The sequence below is a fragment of the Thermobia domestica genome, chromosome 2 (genome assembly GCF_964235325.1).
Source record: "Thermobia domestica chromosome 2, izTheDome1.hap1.1, whole genome shotgun sequence".
Lineage (NCBI taxonomy): Eukaryota > Metazoa > Arthropoda > Insecta > Zygentoma > Lepismatidae > Thermobia > Thermobia domestica.
In genome coordinates this window covers 68,099,410-68,127,221 of record NC_137455.1, presented here as the reverse complement: position 1 = coordinate 68,127,221, position 27,812 = coordinate 68,099,410, and the positions used below count along the sequence as shown (strand labels likewise).

Genomic DNA, 27,812 nt, shown 5'->3' with positions numbered 1-27,812 from the left:
TAACTGACTGCGAGTAACTATCAGAGATAATTACATCAAATTTTATCACGTGAAACATTACACCTAAAGCAATTTATTATAGCCCCTAGTATCCTTTATAATCTTGAATCCTATAACTTAGGCGGGCGTTTCACAATAGCTCCATTGCTGTTTCAAAATAGCTCCTGCATTTGTGGCTATTTTGAAACATATGTTTTCATTCTTCCAGGAAAACTAATTTGATAACGAAGAGCACCTGAGTTAGTTTTAGAGGGGTGTGTGTATCGTATATAATGATATTTTTTCATGTTCGTAACCTAAGCAGTTTTTGCTGTACATTCAAAAGTATGTTTTTCCTTTCACAATTACCTCACTCGACCCTGTTTTTCCTAGGCAGTTTATAGTTCTGAGAATAGACTCCATTTTCGATCCATATTTAATAGGAATTAACCGCTTGGCCTAATAAACAGAGTGTTTTACCTAGTGAATAAATTATTATAATTTTTCAAGTAACATATAGGTTGTAGAAACATTAGAATCACAGGAGATAATGTGACATTTGCTAGATTTTGAAATAGACTGGAAAAAATTTGGTATATTTTATTTCCGGATAAGAAATAAAATATGATTACGTTATGACTTCACAATGTTATCTTGTATTTCTCAGCTGAAAAAAGAATATCGAAAGATCCGGAGTCAATCGGGATAATGTTCAGAACATAGGAAATAACATGACATACCAGTGATAAGACTTTGATATTTTATTTTCAGACGGGAAATATGGTATGATAATACTGTGGCTTCAAACCATTACCGCGTATTTCTCAGCTGAAAATAAAATATCCATAGATACGAATCTAGAGCATGGAAAGTACCATGAAATAAAAATAAAATCTCTCAGTTTAATGTCCCACGATTATGCCTTTTAGACTAAGGGTGAAAGATGATTAAGGCAAGTGAATGTTCAAAGAATTGATAGATGAGAATGTTGGAAGAAATGAGGATATATCCCGCGAAAACCCACGGATATGATGTTGTCTAATACAAATTTACTTGGCCTGGAATCAAACCAGGGACTCACGTACCAGGGAAAAGCGCTCTACCACTGAGCCATCGTGCCACCAGTACCATGAAATAGGAGTATGACAGTAGGGAATTTTAGATATTTTATTTTTAGATGAGAGATACGGCAAGATAACATTATGACTCATACAGTTATGTATATCTATTAGTGAAAATAAAACACCTAAGCATAGTTCCCTAGGACGTACGGGATATACTTTGATATACAATGGTAAGTTTTAGACATTTTATTTTCAGTCAAGAAATACCACACGATAATGTTAAGATGATATATACTTATCTCGCATTTCTCAGCTGAAAATAAAATATTCAAGGACACTGTCCGGAACAATGGAATATGATTACGAGTATTTAGTTTTGGATATTCTACTTTCAGATCAGAGATATAACATAATAATATTATGACGTTACAGTTATCCAGTACTTTTAATCTGCAAATAAAATATCAAAGGATAAGTGTCCAAAACTACCAAGAAATACTACGGAATACTAAGAAATACTATGAAATAAAAATGATCAGATGAGAAATACGACATAACTATCATGCATTTCTCAGCTGAAAATAAAATATCATAAAATTTTACCACTTTGTTTTTCCTATACTCCAGCGAGTTATACTTTCAAAATTTTATCATCGCCTTGATTTATAGGTAATTTTGGGAAATGTAAAATGATATTAAACTTCGAATGACTTAAGAAAACAAAAATAGCGTATTTACTTGAACATAAGCACCCCCATTTTTTAAAACTGTAGAGTTAAACTTCCAAAGCGAGTGGATAATGTGTTTTGACAAGTGGGAGAGATGGCAGACTATTTTAACTGATTTTTATAATCTTGCAAACAATAACAATGATTTGGGAATTCTGACTAAGTTATATTATCGATTTCTTCATTTTTCAGTTCAAAACAGTGCATGTAAGTTCAAGCACAGAATTCTGCAGAATAGATAGACACGCCATTAGACATATAGATATACCGGTAACTAGAAAGATACTTCTAACAAGTCGCTAGTGTTGCAGCCAATGATGAGCTGTTCATTAGTAACTGTGTGAATTTTCTGTACTGATTTTAAACAGGGTGCTTACATCCACACAATATACAGATTGTCAAAACTGACAAATTTTTAAGGGGATGCTTATCTTCACGAAGTGTTTCTGTTCGAGTAAATACGGTATTAAGTTGACGGAAAATGCAACAAGCGGGATGTATTTTCGAGGTAAAAAGGGATTCTTTTTCAGGGAATACTAACATACATCAAACATTCTAAGGAGTCAATCGGGAAACAGAACATAAAAGTTAGCATGATGAAGAGCACGAAATAATACAACATTTCATACAAATAAATAATTTATTGTCTCCAACTTGACCTTTTGGTTGCTTATTATTATTTGTTTGTTTCTTTGTGTTACTTCTCTTAATACCGAATCAATTTTTCTACTTATAAATTTTTCCATATATAATTCTTGTTTTTTTAATTATTATTATTTCAGGCGTATACGTTATGACGCACATCATACATCAGCAGACAAAGGGGAAAAAGGATGACTTCTTGTTCTTTGTGTGTGTTTTTAGCACCAACTTATAAACAAAACAAAACAAAATATACACAATAAAATGTATGCGTGTAGAAACTTATTATTCAAAGAACATTAAGTAAACAATAAATTTCTATTTTCTTTTTTCTTTTAGAAAAAAGACAAACGTAATGCGCTCTGCATTTAAATGCAACGATCAGATTTCATGTTTTTTCTTCTTTAACATAAATATGTAATATTTTTTCTTACAAAAAAGTTTCTTAGACTCAAAAAAGTGAAAACAAAAAAGATCGATAATAATAATAATAATAATATTTAAAAAGCTTGTAAATAATAAAGTCAATCATTTTTTTTTACCTATTTAAGAAATGAGACGAGACACATAAACAATGTATACAAGAACAAAACAGATTTTTTTCAAATATTATTCTTGTTTTGTTTTCTGAGAACATCACACAACAGACGATTAACTAATAAGTGTCTTTCGCTTACATACATATATTTATATAATTTTAACATATAATAATAATAATTATAATAATATGGCATTATGTTTTTTTCTATCTGTCTCGCATGTTAAATATTTGAAGATTTCCATATGTATATTACATATATCTCTAATGCATAGTCGCTTAACATTGTAAATATATATATATATAAAATTCAGAATATTTCTCTCGTTCTCTTTTATATATATATATATATAATCATCATTCACCAACATTTATTCTCGAGGATTTGCATTACTTTGAGTCTCCTCTATGAGTTAAGACAACAATTCACATTTATATACATATTAGCATTCATATTTCTCTCGTAATAACAACATATGAAAGAACATGGGCTCATAAAACTAAGCAAGACTTCCGGGTATTAAGATACATATAATATATATATATAATCTTTGCCACATTCCTGTCTATAATGGGAAGAAATAAGAAGATGGAAAAAAGACACGTTCTGCACAATTTTCTTGATATTTTCCGATGAAAAACACACATACACACGCACAAAATGTTCTCTCTCACACACACACATACACACTGGCCAGAAAATATTTCTATATATTATATTTATATATTGTTTACTATTGTAATCATAATAATTTCCATATGGTCACTTGTTATCTCATTTTCAAACAGCGTTCATATTAACACACGCATATAGTTACTTCCAATATAACCACACATATATGTGTTTTCTTTTTACAAACAAAACATTAACACACATACATTTTTGTTTCGATATTATATCAGATTTTTTTCAATTTACATTGTTTCCATCTACATGTTATTATTGTCTTGCCAGTTGTTCTGTGATAATTATTTAAATGTAACAATGCAGTAGAATGTTACTTATTTATTTTCTATACAATTTACATGAAATTGATGAATGACAAAGCATATTGTCCAAATAGAGATTTTTACATAGTCAAAAAATCTATAGAATAATAAATGTGCTGTAACAATAATTATTTTATAGTTTGACGAACATTTCAATCTTGTTCTTCGAACTTTCTAGTAATAATAGTAATACTGCTACTTCAAAGCAAGATTTTTGTATTATTTCATTTTTCTTAAATGGAAAGTTTGAAAAATAAAATAGTTATTCGATTTGGAAAGATATTCTGTAAAAAGTCAATTATTAATTGATTCCAAGTATGGATATATTTATTAAGTTGAGTGAAAGCATTATAATTTACGCGTACATATCATTGTTATTAGCTGGCATACACGTACAAATAGGCGTAATTTCAATTGTTAGCAGCAAGATCAAGAGTCTCAGTACCTTGTTTCGAAGTCGAAGTATCTTCATCAGAATTTAAGAGCACCTACCAATAGTGACTTCAACACTACAATTGGATAAACTTACATTTTCTCTGGGTGTGATGATTAAATTTATTAATAATGATGTTGTAACAAAACCTAATGCTATTGTCTACAAACAAATCAGTTACCATGATCATGAAATTAACTCTCAAGAAAACTTTCAAAAGTATGGAAAATGCATACATACAAAAGAGATAAGTCGACATTATGAGTTTATTCTTCTCGATATTCATAATACGATTTCAACAATACACAAGTTCGTTGAGGCTGGCCTTTCAATTGAATGTTCTACTCAATATCATGGTAATACTATACTGTATTTGAGTACTATTGATCTAGTTTTAGACTTCGTATATTGCTTGAATAAGTTGTGCACAAGACAGCAGTAGTACATAGTAGAAAATAGGGATTATTTATTTTTAAGCTGAACAATACTATAGTTGTATTTTTATTTTTATGTGTACAACACTTGGAAAATACACTCAAGGTATATAACCTCTTTTGCCCATACTTTCAAGATAAATTTTTTATTTTAATTAGTTATATTGATGTAGGAAGATAGTAATTTTCTATATAGTATTGAAAACAGTCCCAATTCGATTGGATGTTAATGAAAAAGACATGTAAGGCATGTACATTGAATTGTACAAGTTATTCTATACCTTTCACGCACATTGAGCTCAAAAATAAATAGCACATTCTTACAGTGTACTTCTGCCAACGTGTGTACAACTTGTTGAAACTGTACTAAGTCCAAAGATGGATCACAGTATTTTAGGCATGAGTCCACACTACCTTTACGTAAGCTCCTGTTTAGTTATATTTCTCATAATGGGCAAACATTTTATGTGAACATTTATAAAATATCTCCTAAAACACTAACTTAGTGACATTTTCAACCTAGAACATTCTGTCTGCTACCACCTCTGCTCATTGACATTAAATTGGCCTCATTGTCAAACGACAGTTCATAATATGAAATCCTGTCAATTTTATTTTGCGTAGCATGTGTCCTGATATTACATCACTATTACTAGTTTCAGAATATTAGTACATTCATGTGCAAACCAAAATTTAGAATGATCACTTATATTAGAGGTATCTTGTCCTTACTCGAAAGGTAAAATTGAAACAAACAAATCCATCGACTTTTGAAGTGTCTCTAGAAAGGTGATGAACCAAATATTTTATCTTGAAGGCTAAGTAAGGCAAGTAGAGAGACTCAGAAACAAAGGATATCTAATATTTTAAACATGATTGATTTAAACATGTTTTAGTGCATGATCAGTCCATCAACTTGTACCTAAACAAATATACACACACATTGGCATAGAACAACTTGTATAGCTGAGTGACCACTACCTGTAAATAAGTTCAACTGTAACAAAGTTTAAAACCAGCTTTCTTTAAAGGGCAAATAGACAGTCTAGAAAGCAAAGAAAGATATTTTTTAATATTCTAACATGGTTGTATTATGGTCTTTACTATATGGTTCAAGCCCAAAATAATGAATATGGTACCACACACATACTACGAAAACCCTTATCATCACACTTCTATTAATGTCAAATGGAAGAAAAACTTTGAATATAAGACTCGGAAAGTGCTTCCTATGAGTGCTTTAAGGTGTCAAAAGTTTGCCCTTTAATACCTAAACTGAGAGTTCGAGAAATCCTAAAGGAAAGTATTGTCTAAAAAGTACTGTCAAAACATCATATTCTTTAATTGTCCATAACTTCACAACCTATTTTGGAAGAATGAGTGATTTCTGGAAATTATAACAACTCCGGTTTGTTTGCTAAACTGCTGTTAAATATTTGTAAATATGCAATGTTCGCAAACATACTGAAATGGTATTAATTTCTGGTAGAACTTTTTCGATTCACTTGATCCAGTTCCCATAGCTAAGGCGTTTCAAAAACAGATTATTCGTATTTTCGGCAGCTTAAATATTCTAATAGGTTACACAATTTCGATTTTTGTTTATTACACTTTTATCTTTCATTTGTTTAATGAATCACCTCTCGAATTCATAATGGTGTTCTTTTGCACAACTTATATCTTATATATAAAAGAGAACGCACAAATCCTTTGTTCCCTCATCACGCTAATACGGCTGAACCAATTTCTTTCATTTTTGGGGGGTTATTAGGATTTGGACCCTAGATGGTTTTTATCATATCACTTTAATTTTTAATTACCAGTGTCTTGAGATAATTGACCATTCAAGTGTCCATAACGTACAAATCCTTTGTTAGTTCATCATAGGTAAAAATAAACGTATTTATATGCAACCCGCATGACAGTGTCACTCGGCGGGTTAACATAAATGACAGGCGATATAATGTTAACATTTACTGCAATCTACTATGGTTTTTATCATATCACTTGAAAGCGAAAAAGTAAAAATTATCTAAGTAACAAAGTTTATTGCGTTCCGGGGTGACCGCAGCGAAGCGGGGCGGGTTAACATAAATGACAGGCGATATAATGTTAACATTTACTGCAATCTTCTATGGTTTTTATCATATCACTTGAAAGCGAAAAAGTAAAAATTATCTAAGTAACAAAGTTTATTGCGTTCCGGGGTGACCGCAGCGAAGCGGGGTGAACGCTGCTAGTCTTACTGTAAAGAAGGAACTGCAAAAGTAATCTTTGATAAAATGTATAATTATACTTTTTGTCGTTTATTGGATCAAATAAGAGCTTAACTAAATTTCTTGACAATTGGCATACCAAACTGAAAGTACCAATGTTATTACACTAAACAGATTAAGTACACGTATAAATAAAACAAAACTAAGCAAAGCACTAAACGTATATTAGTAATACTTACGTAACAGTTTCGGCATATTAGTAACACTTGTGTAACGGTTTCGGCAATGTAACATTCTCTTCATTAGACACGTTATCTAGCCGATGTTACGTTGTCGAAACTGTTACATAAGTGTTACTAATATGCCAAAACTTTTACACGTGTTACCAATATATGTTTAGTGGTTTCCTCAGTTTTGTTTTATTAATAATGTCAAAAATTTCAAAAGTTATAATGAACAATAATATATGGACACTTATAAAATTGTCACGCCTTTTTATATGAGAAACACTCAAAGAAAGTATTAGGAATTACAATAAAAAAAGTTATTGAAAGATAACTAGCACTCATTGTTTTTTTTTAAAAAAAAAAAATAGAGGATATTTGAAGTTATGTAGAAGATCAAATGACACACTAGTTAAACCTTCCCGAAAACAATTCATGTTTGATATTATATGGAAATAGACTTCAGTTGTTGAAATTACATGTTAATATAGCAAATACACCACTTGCCAAACGCTTGCTCCAGATACCAGTTCTCGTGTGTATAACAAACCTCTTTTTATTAGATATAAATAATCTACTGATTCTTTATCAGGTAATTCGAAATTTGTTAAGAAACCAGTATATTAGACAAAAACAGCTACGTAATATTTCCCAACACACTTCGTTTTGAACGGGCTTCTATAAATTGAATTCTCGTAAATACAAAATCGATTTTATCATCACAAAGAACAATATTGGAATAATTAATATAGTGGATTTCTAATTAATAATTTTACATTACGATATCTTTTCCCCCTTATAGAACATTATTTTAGCTATTATTATCATCATTATTATCATCACACTCCAAAGAGTTATTTCTTATTTAAATTAAGAATATGACGGACAGACAAGTAAGGAATAAATTCAAAATCAGAAAGTTGAAATTTTTGGGGTTACATTTTCAATTAATAAAAAGAATACAAATTTCATTTCTTTCATTTTTTAAATAAATACAAAATGAATAAATATTTATGAAAATATATGACAGCAAGTAGATAAAAATCAATATATCACAGTCACGACGTTAATTTGAAACAAAATAATGAAATCGTGCTTTGAAGTAACTTTATAAGAAATGCAAAGTTTATTACTAATACAAGTATTTAAAATATTATTTGAAAGAAATTAAGCAAACATAAACAAAGTCAGGTACTGTGTGCCTAGTGCAAGAGAATAAAGGGAAAGTGCCCAAAAATACGTCTCGTGATTAAAGGAAATCGGAAGTTAACAAAATGTATTTCTCTACTGAACTGATGCTTCTGTTCTATTGCTGGCCTCATTATTATGACTGGAACAGTAAAATTTCTTATGAGCTATGAATGTTGAAAGATAGTTAAACGAGATATCACAAGATTTGCAGTACTTTGGTCCAGCCTTCTTTAGCTGAGCTTGAAGACTTGGATCCTGAAGAAGATCTTCTGCTGATATGGCTTGATTCGAATCTTTGTTGCTATTACTAGAAGCGGCAGTTGTTGCACTCTCTTGCTCTGCTTCTGATCCTAATTCTTCCTTTTTCACAGTTACCTCTTCAGATATCACACTCCCACCACCCGCACTAATATCCTCGTGAACAGACTCGGGTCTCCCATCAGGGCAGTTATTACTGCTACCACCCCCACTATTTCCATCTTCCACAGCACTAGCACACTCCGAACCCTCACCCCTTTTACAGTCAGACGATGACGAAGCTGATGAGCTCGCATCATCAGCTATACCCTTATGAACCAATTTCACGTGACGAACAACATTTCCTTTGTAAGTTGAACTATAATTACATACGTCACAGAAATGAAGTTTTTCTAAGCGAGAACCTGAAGCAGAACTTGGTGACACTGCGTCTGATGACTCATTTTTAACTATTCCGTCACTTTCTGTAGGTAGTTCTGCAGGAAGCTCCGGTGTTTGACCTGAACGCTGAACAAATGTTGACTCCACTGCTGATGGATTGTTCTGATTATTTGGCTGAAGATCACTGTCATCACCTAAAATACAAGATATATAATTTTCCTCCTGTAAATCACCTGATCGCTTTTCAAAATGCATTCTAATATGTGTTCTCATACCTCTTAGGGTATTACCTTTATACCGACAAATAGTACATCTAAATGCTTTGATTCCAGCATGGGTTTCCATATGTTTCTGAGCAGCACTAGCAGTTGGACTATATACATCGCAACAGGGGCATTTCCAACCCGCAGAACCATTACCTACAGTCGATCCTGTGGACGAACAATGATGATTTGCGAATTGCTCATCGGACATCACAACTTTGCACTTGGGACAACGTCGGAATCCCTTTTCACCAACACCTGATCCCTCCACTGGTTTCATATAATCTCTCTTTGGACAATAATACATTTGGTGTGCTTGAAGATTGTCAAAAGATGTAAATTTAATACCACATGCCATGCATATAAATTGATAAAGTGGTTTAGCATTATATAATGGAGGAGGTATTAAGGTGGGGCTCTCTCTGGTCCGTTCTTTTGGGGAAGTAGGAATCGGTGAAGCCTCAGGGGATACGGACTGAGAGGTGATTGTTGTTGAAGTTGCATTCGTAGTAGAAGGGGTTGTAACCGAAGAAACTGGAGCAGGAGAGCCTGAAGTTGTTGATCCTTGGTTTGAAACTTCCTCAACATTGGGTTCTTTCCCTTCAGATTTACCAGACGATTCTTGGAATCTAGCCGAACAATAATGTTTCTTATGGGCTATGTAATTTTCGTGTTTGCAGAATACTATATTGCACTCCTTACACTTGGAAACACCTTGCTTAACAAGAACTTGAGGTTGTAAAGGGGGTAAAACTGCAGCTGATGGTGGCGTTATCAATGTTTCCGGTGAGACCATTCTCAGTGCAAGTTCTGGAGGTATTCCTGGGAGAAGAGGAAGAATTGGAGCCAGAAGTTCTGGACGTGTCAGAGGAGGTAGTGGTAAATGCTGTTTAGTAGGACCTTTAATTACTCCTTGTGAAGTAGGTTTGCTCGCAATACGAGGTTCTGAAATCAATTTAGGAGTCACTATCGTTGGTACTGCTTGACTGGTGGCTGCTGTTGAGACTGCAGCCGCAGCTAGAAGAATATCTGCCATATTTAGTGCATCTGGTGAAGACGTCGTAATTACATGATTTGCTTTGGTAGTTGCTGTTGTGTAGGAAGAATTAGATGCACCCTGAAGAGATTTGGCTGGTGAAGTGCTGCTATTAGGCGTCGCAAGTCTCGGTGAGCGGGCTGACAAAGGAGATGCAGATTTACTTCGACTTTCGCTTCCACTGCTAGTGATAGGTTTCGGACTTGGACTCAGACTTTCAATTTCAGATCCACGGGGTCCTTGTTTTGAATCCGACCGGGAAGAAGCCGGAGATAAAGCAGCTCCTGGAGATACAGGAGCAGCTGTAGATGAGATGGATCTTGCACTAGGTGACTTCGGTGATCCTACTACGGAATTTGATTCCTTGTTTTCTTTTTCTTCATCACCTGGAGATTCATGAGGCGAAGATCTTCTGAGACTAAGATCAAGTGGTGCATCTCCTTGAATTGATCGTTTGCAATCTTTCAGTTGGGTTTGATGCTCGGAATGTTGAGGTGATTCTGGACTATTTGTAAGCTGTTGTGTTTGATGAGTTCGACTGCTTGCAGCATCTTCCTTTGTTCGTGATATGTGTGACAAACCAGGAGGGCCTGATAATGGTGGCACAGGTTGAAGAGTTCCGTTAGGAAGAACGATACAAGCATTCTGAGTTGGAAGTACACCACCTGGAAGGACGCTGGCTCCTTGGAAAACGGAGTACGGAACAATAAGGACTGGATTAGTAGGTAAAGCGAGAAGAGGTTGTTGACTTGCCGCTGCACCTAGAAGAGATTCAGCTGGTGACGTTGGCGTTGCACTGGGAGTAGAACCAACCCTACGTTGCTGTTCTCCGTCTGCAGGAGAAGGAGTTGTGGAACCTGGTAGTTTCAAACCTTTAACTACATGACGAGTACTACAGTAGTGTTGTTTATGAGCACGAAACGTCTTTACCGATGAGAAACGAATGTCACAGTCTTGACAGTACCTATCTAAAGGAGGAGGAGATAAACCGACTAGTCCCTCTGTACGACCGTCTTCTATAACACCATTTGTGGAATGCGGAGACGTTGGCGTGGCACTATGCATTCTCATATGACGATTAAGACTGACTTTCTTGTCCGCACTATAGGAGCAATGAGGACAAGTATACTGTCTCCCTGTCTTCGCAGATTTAGACGGAGTTTCGCCATCGTCTCCTTGTGCTGAATCAGCTTCTTCTCGGGCCGATGGTGCAGTAGTTGTGTCACTGGATGATGCGCTAACCTTTCCATCACCACTTCCCTCACCATCACTGTCACGACCTGAAAAGATAAATAAATATATATTGTAAAATATGTACGTTATACATGAAAAATAGCATTCGAAAATAATTATAATTTCATAGTAATACTAAATAATCACAGCTTGGTAAGTATTAACTATATGTAAATCTGATATTTTTTGTATGGCATATACCGTCTCAAGGGTCGGAGTCGCACAGTCGTGAGATATCTATCTATCAATTGGACAGCTCAAGTTTAATACCTGGTGGGGGGAGAGATTTTCTTCTCGATGCAAAGTGATTCAGTGATTCTGCCAGTCTCTGCTAAAATGGGTACCTGAAGAAACTTGTGAAGTAAGATATTTCACATGCGTACAAAGATCAAAGTCTACAGCTATGCTAATTTTAATGTAGATTATACGAATTTACCTGAGAACATATGATATATAATATATATAAATATACAATGTCCTTGCAATATTAATCTTTAAAGAAATATTTTTGTAATATTTGAAGAAAAGTAGAGAACGGAAATGCCGAGCGACTTTCAAGTGCTACACAATAAATAAATAAATAAATAAATAATAATAACAGCTAACGCAGTAGTAAAATTGACCACACCATGATGAATTTCTAATAGCGCTTTTTTGCTAATTTGAGGGCGCTGAATCCAATGGAAATGTTTTTAACCTATTCTTTCATAGAATAACTAGGAAACAAGCCTTAACGTTACGAATATGAGTAAATATAAACATTCCAACTTGTGAGGTCAAATTTATCGTGACTTGATGAATGGATATGTTTTAAAACAGTTCCGTTAAATTTACATGGAACCAACATGGATAATTTTACCATTGGTATCAGTGGTAGCTCTTTAGATTTTTTGTGCTTCCAATCTGCTGGATTGATGTGTCAGAGTAACACATTATTGTTCTATTTCTATTATTAATTAGGGTTTATGAAATTCCGTTACAACCTCGACTTCAGGTTTTATATTTCCCTTTATTACAAGATTTTTTACTCCATTGGTCATTCGCAAGTAAGAATGCCTATCTTTCAAGATCGTGAGAGATAGGAAGGAAGTATGTGATAACAATAGTTTCACAATCGAAAACTGTACACACAACATACGTATAAAGCAGTGATGGAGTGGGTCACTGATCGAGTCACGACTTTTGCCCGGGTTACGTGGGTCTGGATCTCGCTTCTCTAATCCGATGACTCAGGGTCTCCAGGTCTGGTGGGTCAAGGGTCGAAAGAAGTAACAAAAGATTCACAATCAACCATTATATACACAATATACGTTTAAAGCAGTGATAGAATGGATCATGGGTCATCAGGTCACTTGAGTCACGACTTTTGTTCGGGTCATACGGGTCTGGTCTCTCTTCTCTGATCTGGTGACAGAGGGTCTCCGAGTCTGGTGGGTCATGGGTCGAAGGAAGTAATAGATTCACAACCATTGTACACACCACACAGTATACGTATAAAACAGTGATGGAATGGGTCATGGGTTACCGAGTCAATTAGGTATCGACTTTTGTTCAGGTCACACGGATCTGTGTCTCACTTCTCTAATCCGGTGACTCAGGATCTGGTGAATCATGGGTCTGACTGCCTCTGGGTCTTCTAGGTTATGGTCACGAAGTTCGTGAACTATTCCATCACTGGCTTTAAGCTTAAAACAAGAGTTAGGTAGAATTTCAACGCCATACATAAACGCCATGCTTGAAAATTAAAAGAAAAGAAAGATCCTGCATATCGATTCTAAAGCTTCAAGTTATTTTCTTCTTTTTATAATCCGGAGAAGATTACAAGTTATTTTTATACTAATTATTAAAGTCATTATCTAATAAACTTTTGTAGTCTACCTTTTCATAACTATTATATACGGTACATTGGGGATATACGAAACTTTTCGCTGTTCACCTAGGAAGACATTTCGTGGATCTGTTAGCAGAGAGCCATATATTTTGGAAGTAGGCTATGACCTCGGGCAAGGCTATCCTTTGCCGTTAATGTTGTTTATGGCTTTGATGACACGATCTATACGAAAGGCGTCTTGTATTCCGTAAATTCCAAGAGAAGCGTGCTCCAAATTCCTGTGGAACGTTAAGTTCTCCCACAGTAGGATGAGATGGAAGCAAAAAGGGAAGCTACGTATGAAGGTAAGAGAAGTTGCACACAAAGTTTACTGTCGCTTGCCTGACGTCTCTCATATGAGAATCAATATACAGCCACATAACAGACGGAAGGGTCTCTTTTATTAAAGCTACAGCATAACACTTTATGGTCATTTTTCTCTCTCTTCTTTTATTAGTCAAATGACCAGGAGAAACTTTGTCCATTCATTTTGTCATAACAAACCATAGCTATATATGTGCACATGCTTGGCTACTTACAGCTTTTGTTTCTCTAGGTTATTATTCTAGAAGGTATCATTACTTTCTTTTCCAATATTTCAGTGGCGGCATTTTTTTTTTTTTTATCACAGAATAAAACAGGACAAATAAACCACAGAGGCGTACATCAAAATTTGTTATTTATAAATGCTACTTTCGAACTTCTTCACATTATTATAATTTAGTCTTAAGTAACAACTTGTTATATTATTTCTACGATGCATTCAAAACCCCAATTGTTCTTTTCATTTACTGAAATACGATTGCAATTTGACAAGGTGTGCAGTGATCTGTTTGAAGCTACAAACTCTGACAAAGATATCCACTACTTAAGAGCCTGACATAATAAAAATAATACAAAATTTATCACTTTTATTTTGCTTGTTTTTCATAAGTGAAAGGATATAATGAAATGCAACTTACCACAATCATAGATAATGTTATTCTACAACAGAAAATATGTATCTGAAGAATTTTTAGTGTTGCTATCCATAGAAATTACAGTATTGCCAGAATAACATTTCCTTAAAATCTAAGTTATGGCAGCGACTAGAGGAACGACCTCAACTGATTACGTACGCAATTTGATTACTTATCATGTTGTCTTGGAATTCTGTGGACTACTTTTTAAAATAATAGTTGTATTTAGTTTGTAATAAAATAGTTTTAACATACAGTTATTAAAATTAAATAATAATGTTATTTAAGAAAAAGGCGGAAGTGTCTAAACATTTTGAGGTGAAGGAGATGTCCCAAATAAATAACATGTGAAAGATTTTTCAGTACACTATAAAACCACTCTGAAGTTCGAAGTTTCTATTTTTGGTCATTTATTTAGGTAACGCTTATGAAAACGTACAAGAATATCAAATTTCAAGTTTTTATCCCAATTCTAAGTACTTAAAATATGAGCTTATAGGTTTTAAAAAAGATCGGTTTAAATAACATGAGAATTTTTTATCCCCCTTTACACATGTTAAAAGTTAAAAATATTCATTATTGGCAATTTTTTGTGAGTTAGTTCCAAAAAGCTACAATCATGCCAAATTTCAACTCTCCACGTCAACTAGAAGTACCCCTTTATTTTATGTCAGTCAGATCATGTAGTTTTATATACAGTTAAGATATTTCATTAATAACCCTATCATATTGCGTAAATCATACATAAAAATATCCACAAGGAGTAGCTTACTTTCGGGGCTGTTTTCAGATTATTTTGTCCGAAAAACTCTTATTTATAATTTTGTTCTTGTCCGAAAAACCCTTATTTATAATTTTGTTCTATTTCACTAGTGAGCGTTTGAATAATAACACTGCCCTACAAAATGAAACTTTTTGACAGCTGTTTTTGATTTGACACCTGATTTTATATAATTTGAGGTTGCTAATTGCGAAAATGAAATTAGTTTTCCCCCATCACGTCAGGTTTTTTCACAAATCGGAAAACATAATTACATAAATTATGCTATTTATACACCAACGATGCTAATATAGAGTAACATTATGATTATATATTTCTACCAAAGGAACATTATTTTGCGTCAGAACTAATCTGAACATCGATATTCTAAATAATTAAGGTCATCAGTGGCATAACTAGGGGGGTAAACGGGGCTTGTGCCCCGGGCGCCGGATTGAAGCGCCCAAATTGGGTAAATATTTGGAGGAACGTTTTGGTTTAGTTGGTCAGGGGGCGTTAAGGCGCGTTCTTGCCCCCAGGCGACAACTAGCGTATTTACGTCGCTGAAGGTCATTGATAAACAATTTACCTAATTTTTGTCTGTTTTTTCACTTGGAAGCTCCTAAAACTAGACTTCCTTTTGTGAGTAGTTCGTGAATCTTCACGTACCAACGTTCCAACACTAATCCGCCAACATTGTTGTTCTCCAACGTCCCTGATGATGGAATCCAATTGCTTTGATGTCCTGGTGAAATCTTTCATAATGTTCTTCACTTTAATCACCGAAATTAGAAGGAAAGCTGTCTAAATGTGAATACAGAAAATAAATCTTAAGACTCATTTTGTACCTAAGCTTTTAAACTTCTGGAGCATATTAGATACAATGTACTTGTAATTTTCGTCTCTGTTGTTCCCGAGAAAATTATGACACACGTCCTCGAATGCACTTCATGCTTCCTTTTCAACACTTGTCATACAATGTTCAAAGTCTGACTGCTGAGACTTTCTGATCTGAGGACCAATGAATATTCCTTCTTTTAACTTAGCACTTGAAAGTTGTGTGAATTTTGTCACTAGACACTGGAAGCACTGCGCATCTTTATTCAGACCTTTGACAAATTGTTTCATTAGGCGCAGTTTAATATGCAAGGTGGTAATATGACTTGTGAAGGGTCTGCGAGGCACAGGGGCGGATCCAGAGGGGGGCGATCGGGGCGATCGCCCCCCCACAAGAGGAAACTTTCTTATTTTATATATAAATAAACCCATCCATAACAAGTTTGGAGCTCTTAAAAGTAGCAGTATTACCGCCGACCGCCCCCCCCCCCAGAAGTCCGTCCTGGATCCGCCCCTGGCGAGGCAGATGTTTTTCAAATTTTTACTTCCTATATTGCTGCTTTTGCTGACAATCAATTTGAGTTCAGTGTTTATTGCGTTCTCTGCTGTTACATTCGCAAAATGTGGCATGGATATTTGGTGTGTCCTTACTGCTGTCCAAGAAGCATACATATCACCTTCAGATCGCAGCAAATTAACCACTGATGATCCTCCTATTTTATTTAAAAAAAAAAAAAAAAAACATTTCCATATTTTCGTAAATCTTTATATGTACAGAATGAATAATGGGTATACAGAGAGTTGTTGGTTGCTGTTTGAAGAAGCAGACCGTTCAAACTTCTCTTGTTGGAATCAATGAAGAGCCTCGATTCCTCTGCATTATAGTTTTCGCAATCACAGCTTACGTAGCGCTGTTATTGCATTCCCAACGTGTAATGCGTTGTGATATCATTCAGTGCTACCAGATACAGTACATACTTTTCAATGTTAGCAGAATAAGTAACTGCACGTCTTTTATTACAAATTCAAAGGTAAACAGAAGGCTATGACATCGAAAGTATATTTTTATATTTGTAATTATAATCAGTACTTCTTCCGAAATATACATTTATACGGTTATTTTCCTCTCCTCCTCCCCTCTATTTTAAGAAAACTGTACGTGATAGAGCAAAACTAACTACATTTTTGGATTTCTCAGGTCAAAAACATTAAGAAAACCTTAATAGTTTCCAAACAGCAAAATCATTGTAGAGCAGTGTCATTGTAGTACAACATAATTTAAAACATTGTAGTAAGAAAATCTAGTGTGGTGGCCCAGACCTTTTATTTTAAATATAGTCGTACCAATTTGTTGTTCGTTCAGAATTCTGTCTGCTAGGAGGTGCTTCAATGATTCAAAGAAGCCAACCCTGAAAGGTGAACAACATTCATTTGTAGCTTTTTTTTTTAAGTAATTGCGTCGCTAAATGTTACTTTTTTCCCCCCTTTAACTAGGAGCAGGTGAGGTCAGAGTTCATTTGATACACCACATACACAGAGAGAAAGAAAAAAAATATAAAGAAATCAAACACACAGAAAGTCCAGAAAAGGGGAACATTTTAATCTGAACCTTCTGCAATGTTGAAAGCTGACGTCATTTCCGAGTCCATTACGCGATTGGATGAAAGGAAACCCTATACCTTACATCAGGACTTCTCTCCCTCATCTGCTCAAACCAAGATGAAGAAGAAGAAAAGATAGAAGAAAAACACGTTCGAAAAGAAAAAGAAAGATAAAAGAGGGAAGGAAAGGAAGGAAGGAAAATAACCAAACCCGCAAAAGATAGATAGATTGCCTCTCTAGACTTTTTTTTTTTTTTTTTTTTTTTTTGTTCTTTTAGTTGTTCTTTTCCAAGTCTTCAATTCGACAACTTGATTTTAGTTTCTCGTACGCAGCAGTATAAACCTTCCTTTTTTTTTAAATAGACGCACTTTTATCGCAAACGGAGATGATTCGACATTTGCTTGTATTTCCTTTTAGCACACAAACACACATACATTAGTAAACAAACAGCGAATCAAAGAAAAGGGCAGTACCAGCTATAACATCAACAATTCAATTAACTTCCGTGTTTTCTGACGGAAGAAATATTGTTTTCTTCGTGTTACGAAGTACTCCTATGTGTCATTCTGTTTCAAAGCACAGAAACGGATAGTTCATCGCTGTTTCTTCAGTTTACAAATGTTAAATTAACGAAAACTCTAAATACAATATCGATTAAATTGTAATACTAAAACGAAATCTTTAAGTTTTACGTCCCACGATTATGCTGGATAGGTTAAAGGAGACGGTGATGATGAGAAATGAATGAAATGGTGGAACGATGAAAGTGGAGAAAAAAGGAAAAGCCCCATGCATATGGTGTTTGTCCACCACAAAGCTCAGTTGGCACGAGCAAGGTTCGAAACAAGGACACCGTACACCAGAGGTGAACGCTGTAGCACTAAGCCACCGCAGCCGTTTGATTAACTTGTAGTTATTCGCGTAATTAAGGGAAGTTAGTTTCGAGGTGTATGCTCAACAGAGGGTACAACTGACGGATGATGAAAGCAAACGAATGATGATAAATTGATGAAATGAAAAAATGGTTGGAAAAGGAACTGTTTCCCAAGAGGACTATTGAGCTCCTTCATGGCTAAGCGGTTCGCGCCTTTGGCGTGGGAATCCCGCCTTCGATTCCCGGCGGGAGCTCATGTGGTTCGGATTCCACGTTAGTCAGTAGGTCCACGTCTCATATAGCCTCGCTGCTAAACGGGACGTTCAACTCAAAATCAACTCAACCCACAAACATTATTTCATCCTTCACGTGGTATCAAACCAAATAACACCAGAAATCAGTGTTATGCTATATTCACCCACTAAGCTCTTCAAAATAACACTCAAAAAGGATATGCCATTTCCAATTATCTATAGTGACCGTAACAACTCGTGACGCCTAGGCTCTACGCCAATCATAGAACTGCTTTGCCTCACGTGTGACGCATCGTAAGAATTCGGTACGATTCGTGAAGCTTCCTTCCGAACGCACACCTGAGAAAACGTAAAACAACAGAAGTGCGCCAACAATGTTGCCAAACTTAGAATACATGGCGAACAAGTGACGAACGAAAAAAAAACACTTAAACAACTATAACACGAACACTAACAATTATTCGAATTAAATGGTAACATAAGTAAAACGGAATTAAATGGCAACACTGCACGCTCAAGAGATATTCTACGTATAGCGCGAGAGACGACAGGGGAAGATGACTGGGACATACCCTCGTATTCTATTGGGTGCTGAAATTGGTAGATCTAAGTCAAGCTTCACGACTCTTAAACCATTATAGTGGCTTGCGCATTTGGTACACGGGGTTCCAAGTTGGATTTCCGATGTAACAGCATTGAAACGTTGTAGTTTGGATTTCCTCTTCAATTGTAGGTCAACGTCTCACATAGGCTCGGTGCTGAAATGGGGCGCTAAACTGCAATCATCCAATAAAAATAAAGAAGAATACGAGCCTCGTATACGCTCAGGCCCATTGAATTAGCGCTTTGTTCCTGATGTCGAAGAAAATTGGGGTTCACAAAAGCCGGTCACAGTGTTCGGAGGAAACAACGAGAAATTTTGAAAGATTACTTCTCACATATAGGAACTGATAAACCAGTCATTTCCAATCAGTGGCGTACACAGAATTTCATCCTGGGGTTTCAAGCATCCAAACTCCTATTTTAGGACACGTGAATTTTTGTATACGTCTCTTAAGGTAACTATTAATTTTGTATAATATTTTGTTGAATGGGGTTAAAACCCGGGACCCCTCCTTTGCGTACGCCACTGATTTCAATGAAAATTGGCTTCTTGTAGTAGGAAAGTTTGATTGATTGATTGCTTGATTGATTAGAGTTTTAACGTCTTTCATCAGCTCCCGGGCTAAATGTAACTTGGAGCCTCAGTTAACGTTGAATCCAAAGCGAATCTGTTCACACTGAGATCACGTATCCGACCTCTCAAATCAGAATTCTAATATGCTTGCCAAAGGAAATCTCACAGCAAGCAAGTTTGAGAACCACTATATAACCCTACGTTAATAATATTACACATATATTATTTACTAGTTATTGTCTTTAGTCTTGTTGTAATCTAGAGTTTCTCTTGTAAATTTTATTTATTATTCCTAATATGAAGTGTTCTAACGTATCAGTATTTATGTTGAATTTATGTATATGCATATTGATATGTGTGTCCTTATTACATACACTGCATGGGATATATGCGGAACTACAACACCTACTCATTACTTCCATGCTTATACTTAAAGAAGAATGAAAATTTATTAGATTTTCCTATAATATTGTGAATTCATATGAAATTTGAAGTGGATTTGTTTCACAATTTCTTCACAGAGGTAGAGATCGTCTTGAACAATTTCATGGAAACAAACTAGTTTCGTCTTCAGTATTTAATAAAAGCCTTGAATAAATCAATTTCACAGGAGATGTGTGTATATTGAGATGCTTCATAAAACACGAACTTGGGCCTCGTTGTAGCTTTTACTCAACTCAATTTAGCTTCTCTCTCTCATCATCTTCAATACAATATTCTGTATATTAACGCACCTTTTAAAAGTTCGTCCAACAGTCGTCTGTCATCATTTTATTGTACACTTAAAATTACCCATGCGTAACTGCTGGACTGTGAATGTCACCGTTAGGGGAACACAAACAACAATAGATACAATCTATCAGTCAACAGTGTTTTTATCACATGTACTCGCACAGTTCATAAATAAATTGAAAATATTTTTAACAGAATAAAGACTTTCAATGAATACTGGCATCGAATGACCATAAAAATTAGTTTTCTTAATTTCCTCGAAAACTATTTATGGAAATTTAACATCAAACATATTATTTTATTTAGCTTGATATCATTTATCAGATGATATATGTATCAACATTGGACATTATTTTAGTGAAACAGAAATTAAAGTTTAAATGTTAATGATATTTTAAGCTTTATCTCATTAAAATCAGGCTATATACTATCACAATGAAATTGTTGATTAGTGTATTTTTCAAGAATAGTTCCATCTTAACAGGTGGCGTGATTGTCGTACAGAATATATCTTTAAGGGTGCACATTTTTTTATTTTCTCGAAATTTACGCATGAGGATTTACACTTAGCTGTATCAATTTGTTTAGCTCAATGAAATTTATCGATTGTTGTATGTTTCATATTTTGACTTGTTTTCGGTAAACGCTAAAAAAAAAAAAAAAAATATTGTTGAATATCCAACTCTTACTATACAATGGTTTTAGGAAAACGTTATTTTCCTTTGCTTTTAAATGTACCAAATAGTTAAGAATCTTACATTTCATTTTGTCATTATCCAAAACATATACTTGCTTCTCAGAAACCAACTTCATCATTAACCGGGGGCACGGTGGCTCAGTGGTACAGCGCTTACTTCTAGTGTGTGTGGACCCTGGTTCGATCTCCGGCCAAGAAAATTTGTGGTAGATAACATCGTTTCCGTGGGTTTTCTCGGGATACTCAGTTTCCTTCCACATTCTCATTCTACTAATTATTCCATCTGTCATTCACTTGCCTTAATCATCGTCTCCCTTAGCCTAAAGGCTATAAACGTGGGACGTTAAACTGAAATATTTTGAGTTTTCATCATTAACTTGTCTCATTCATCAGAATCTAAAAATGAAGTAACATTTCTAAAGCACAACTCAGAAATTATAATACAATAATTGAAGAAAAATACCTCTAAAGCATCTAACTTTTCACTTTTACATAAAACACTAGTAATCTTTGATTGCTTATCAATAGCAATTTTTTTTTTTTTTTTTTGAATATTTCAAGTGGAACGGTCTTGTCTTCCTTACAGAAGCTTCCTCCCTCAGATGCTACCTCTCAGGTGATATGTTATTCTTTCTTGTTTTTAAAAAAAATCAATATCGAAACTGTAACACAGACTTTTAGTATGAATGTGTTGGTCAGAGTTTATTTTTATTTTTTTTTAAAAAATACGTACACAGATGTTGTGAAATTAAATATAAACACAAACAAGAATTTTAGGAATGATCTAAAAAAATGGATCAAAAGATTGCGATTTTGGCCAAGAATTTTACGAATGATCAAAAAAGTATATCATAAGATTGCGATCTTGGCCAAGAAATACTTTTTGGATCAGAGGCCACAAAATTTTTGAACGGTACCTAAATCGAGTTTTCATATTTTTTACGGAATAAAAACATTATACTGAGTAAATTGTTAGTTTTGATTTGGCTATACTATATGTAGTTCTCCAGATACAAGGCGTACAAGAAATGTTTGATTCAATGAAATATATTGATTTTTTTTTTTTTTTTTTTGATCAGAGGCCACAAAATTTTGAATGGTCCCTAAACCGAGTTTTCATTTTTTTTTTTTTTTGCGGAATAAGCACATCATACTGAGTAAATTGTTAGTTTTAGTTCGGCTACACTGTATGTAGTTCTCCACATATAAGGCGTACAAGAAAATGTTTTATTCAATGAAATATATTGATTTTTTTGGATCAGGGGCCACAAAATTTTTGAACAGTCCCTAAATCGAGTTTTCATATTTTTCACGGGATAAGCACATCATACTGAGTAAATTATTAGTTTTGCTTTGGCTACACTATATGTAGTTCTTGAGATATAAGGCCTACAAGATAATTTTTGCCTGAAATATATTGGATCTTTTGATCCAAAAATACTATTTATGGGAATGTATTGATTTTTACTTTACTCTCGTTTTATGTCCCACGTCTCTGCTCTTTAGACTAAAGAAGATTATGAGAAATGAATGGATGATGTTGATGATGATGAAAGGGCAATACATAACATACAATAGGGAGGACTCGAACCCAAGGTAGACATGTCTAGCGATCACCACCCTATTGATTTTCGACCATGTCACCCACCTAAAAAAGTTCTAAATCTTTTACGTAGAAGTACTATATGTAGAAACGAAGTAAATGTGCTAGAAAAAAAACTTGATTTAATACGTATGGAAGTTTTCTAACGAAAGAAGATTCCATCCATACACAAGCAACAATTCATCTTCTATTCTCATTTTACACACCAATCTCTGCACTCCACAAATTCTAATTACATTATTTCTGTATAATATGCAACCCACCATAATTCACTAGCACAGCTGGTAGTATAGTTACAAGGATAATCAATAAGCATTACAGGAGTGTGTTCGTTATTGATGTTTCATATATGCTACTTCACAAAAGCACTAATGCAATACTCATCTACGTAGCTACGTAAGAGCATTATGCAATATCCGCCTTCGAATTCAGTAAAACGAGTTTTTTTTCTTTTTTTAACAAAAAAAGAGTGATAATGCACCTGAACAAGATTACCTATATAGGTGCAATATAATCTTTCACAAAGGGAATACTAATTGCTATCAAATACTAACACATGAGATCGGAACAAAATGCCTCCATCGCTATTCTCTGTCCCTCGGCGCTTAACAAAATGGCCACACTTAAAACCTCAAATCATTATCCCTCCCTATCATAATCCCCAGCATTCACACAAGTTTACACATGATTATTGGAATTACACTGTATTTATCAAAAGATAAATTTATCACCCTTTTTTCCCTTTCATCCCTTCGTGGTTTTTTTTTTTTTAACTGTGCTTTAATTATGCTCACCTCATCAATGAATCCTTATCACGTGACTGGGACAGATAATTGGCAACGTTTGGCAAGGGGAAAAAAATTGGAGCGAGGCTATCGGTAAAGCATGATTAACGTACGACTCTCTCTATAGAGTCCAGAAAATGACGATAACGCTTATCCTGGCATTAAGCAACACTGCAATACGATAACAGTTAAGTATAATCCTTAGGAGAGATATGCATTGCTAATTTGTTGCGAATTTTCCATATAACTTAATTTATATCTCAAGTCATAAAAGAGGAAAATTTGGGTTGCAGTTAAACAAACGAAGTATGCAGGAAAAAAACATGAAAGTAAACGTTATTTCATTTTTTTTTTAAAAAAAATACATATTTATATCTGAACTACCGTAAAAATGAATCCCTGAAATACAATTTAAAAAAGTGTGTTTCCAACACCGTGAGATAAATACGATGTTACTAAAATAAGAGGTAGGTGTACCATGCCTAGCGGTAGAGTGCACCTTCTAGTGAGAGGGGTCCCTGGTTCGATGAAAAGTCATGCGATTTTGTGGTGGACAACACTGTGTCCGCGAGTTATCTTGTGATTCTCTCGTTTCCTAACACATTCTCATTCCAAGACTACACTGAAAAAGTCCATTATCCGGATGCTACATAGGTACTGTCTTTCTACCGCTTAGATGTTATATCATGCCGCTGCAGGAAGTCTGATATCTAACAGTCTTCCATATATTACACACGTACACGTATGTTATATACGTCAGCTGTGTGTTATACACGTCTATCTGTACGTGAGATTCTTACCGATACAGTTCTTTCTTTCATACGGAAAGTACGTATAGATGGAACACTTATGTGGAAAGTATTATAAAACATATGTTTTCAGTTATATGTTCACTGCCAGGATGTTACATACAGTCGAACGTTAAGTCCAAATACTACAGGATTTACGCACGTAATCTACGTTTTAACGCACGCCATATAAGTTTTTTTTAAATATGTTTATCTATTATAGTCACTTTCATTACTGAAGTTTCTCATAACTGTGAGAGATAAGAGTCAAAAAGTTCATTTCATTTTATTTCGTTTGTTTCATAAATACCGTAATAGCTACTAACTACGCATATATACAAATAATAACGCGACGGTGCTTGTTTACGTAGTAGGACACGGGTTTCGCGTTACAAAAATAAATTTCTTAAAAGGTTAACATATACTGTTGTTGCTTCTCTGTAGGAACTTACACATATTTATTACTCACTTGTCAGCAGCTTTTAGTGTCTTACTGCTCCCCCAAGCACCCCCATTAACTCCTACAGGATTGTAGGAAAGAGACGCGGGAATCAAACTACGAAACACCAAAGTGGATTTTTTTTTCTTAACTTTGGCGCATCCCCTTTACAAACACCTAATGCGTGTAGGTGGTAATGGATTTGTGTGTGTTTATTTGTGTATGTAGTATTACCAAAGGAAATAATTCTTCCTCTAAACGTAGAGAGTGGGTAGGAAATAGGGACCAAAAGCATTTCTTTTTTCTTTATTTGTCCGTACGTAGATACTGCTATTAGCGACGAGAGTAAAGATTCCTTACTAAACAAAGGGAAAATGGACACGAAATGAAATATTTTAGTTTAACGTCCCATGATTACGCTCTTTAGACCAACGTAAAAGGATGATAAAGGCAAGTAAATGGTGATAGAATAATTGGTGGAACAATAATGTGCAAGGAAACCAGACCTACCTCAAAAAACCCACAGACATGATGTTCACCCTAAACTTACTTGGCTGGGGATCAAACCATGGACCTCACGTACCGGAGGTAAGCGCTCTACCACTGTGCTACCGTGTCCCCTTTACTATATTATACAAAGGGATACACACGAGATAGCTCCAAGAAAGGCCCCACAAATCTATTTATGTAATAACAAACGAGATATTATAGAATACTATATTGAAATATAAATACTGTTTCTCCTGTCAGTTATACATTTCTGTTAACTTTAGTAAAGTTGTTGGAAATAATCTTAGCACAAGTTCTTTGAAACCATTCTCTTTTAGTACTCCTGTTACGCTCGCTATATTGTTACAATTTCTACAAAAACACACATCATTCTAGGCCGTGATGGCTCAGTGGCAGAGTGCTTACCTTTGGCGAGATTGGTTCCTGAATTCCTGGTTTCATCTCAGCTCCTGCTAAGTGGGATTTGTCAAGGTTCTCTCTTTCTCCCAAGCCTCATTGCATACACTTAGGAGGCTAATTTTAAAAAATCATTCAAAAACTTGCATTTTTTCATTGTCCTGGCACTCTACTCGTACGCCTTGTGAAGCAATATTAAAGCTTTTAAACCACTATTTTGCAAGCGACAGACAGAAGTTGATGTTTCTTATGCTGAATGTACAAGAATATTTTGAACTGGTCTTTTTTAATAAGCCTTAGTTATTTTTAACTTTTTCTTTTTTTTATTGATTTATTTTTTTGTTTACAGTACATAGGTTTATCAAAAGTCAGACTTTTTTCTTCTTACTACGAACAATTATAATAATAAAATAAAATTAAAATAATAAAACAATATGTATATTAGGTAGCTCTGAGTAGAAAATTAGAATCTAAAAGTAAAGTTTCGGTATACTCATAGAGCTAGCAGATTAAAATTATACAGGGTGTTTCACATAAAACCGGTACACCTCCCGCACGAGATTCAGGTAACATTTTAACAAGTCAACAACACGAGGTTCTCAAAACAACTGACAGACAAACACTACTGCACTCAAGTTAGGGGCCGCGGTGGCTCAGTGGTAGAGTGTTCACTTCTGGTGCTTGGGTTTCCACGGGGTTCTCCCGTTTCCTCCCACTTTCTGCATTCCACCATTTCTTTCATTTCTCATTATCACCATCTACTTTAACCTAGCTGTCAAAAGTGTGGGACGTAAAACTCAAAGATTTCATTTCATTTCATTTGTACTCAAGTTGTCGATAAAATACAGCGTTGCCAACTTTCGAGACAGTGTTGGCACCCCACAAGCAATTTAACTAGAAATGATTAACCGATAAGTGGGGCGTACCGGTTTTATGTGGGACACCCTATATAGGACAAAAATAAAGGGAATTTACCAATACTTAATATTTTGTCATTAAACATGGTTTGGGGTGAGAAACAAACATTTCCGGTGGGGATGCTCCCCCCTTCATTACTTCGGGGGGAGATGAAAATATGATTCGGGGAAATTCTCCTTCATTCCTTCCGGTAATTCGCATCCTGCTTGTTTTCCTTGAAGATAGCACATGAAGTGAAAATCTTGCAACTTCATGCCATGAAACTGTTGTAATAAAAAAAAATCATGGTTCGAACTTCATTTTGACTTTAAATTTTAAATATCGTGCATTTAAAGGACGTTTAAATACGAGATTACTCTACAGCCATGTGTATGTGTGTGTGTGTGTGTGTGGGAGAGAGAGAGAGAGAGAGATAAGAACTATCTGCTTTTCCTGGCCTCAAAATGAAACATACACACAAACATACAATACTCAATACATCCAAGATAATTTATTTATTATTTTGGTAGTAATGAAAATTTCGGTGTACCTTTTACCTGTCGTCAGAAAGAATACTCTCCTAAATTTATAAATAGGAAGAAAAAGACAAACAAAGACCGAGAAAGAGAGAGAGAGCTTAAAAGACGACGCTCAAATAAAAACTTAAAAACAAGAATCCACACGAATTTCTCTTAAAACATTAAAGAAAGCTAATGCAACATTGGTGTTGCTAAATAAAAATTAATGTGTTGTCCTTGTAATTTCAGACAGAAAGACGCTCACGTACATTACCCATCACATTCTATAAGATGTATTACACTTAAGAAAAGATACTACAAAAGATTTCCACGGTTCCTCTTTCACAACTATATTGATGATTCTTCCTTCGTTACTAATTTGTTTTATAAAGATAACGAAGAAAGTTCTGTCGCTTTTTCACCAATCACCTTCGAACATCGATATGTCAACTAAGACGTATCTGGAAGATCAAAAATAGTCCCCATCAGCATTGACAACCTTCC

The 27,812-nt window shown here is 34.8% G+C and overlaps 1 protein-coding gene across 2 annotated transcripts in view; it reads right to left on the bottom strand.

The window, feature by feature from the left end:
- Positions 1-7,612: 7,612 nt before the first annotated feature.
- Positions 7,613-27,812, bottom strand: part of ush (Zinc finger protein ush) — a 638,560-nt gene continuing 618,360 nt past the window's right edge. For both annotated transcript variants that reach the window (XM_081741758.1, XM_081741762.1), the window contains one exon: positions 7,613-11,657. In XM_081741758.1, the coding sequence (XP_081597884.1) occupies positions 8,533-11,657 (3,125 nt within the window). In that variant the 3' untranslated portion in view covers positions 7,613-8,532. The remainder of the gene's footprint in view (positions 11,658-27,812) is intronic.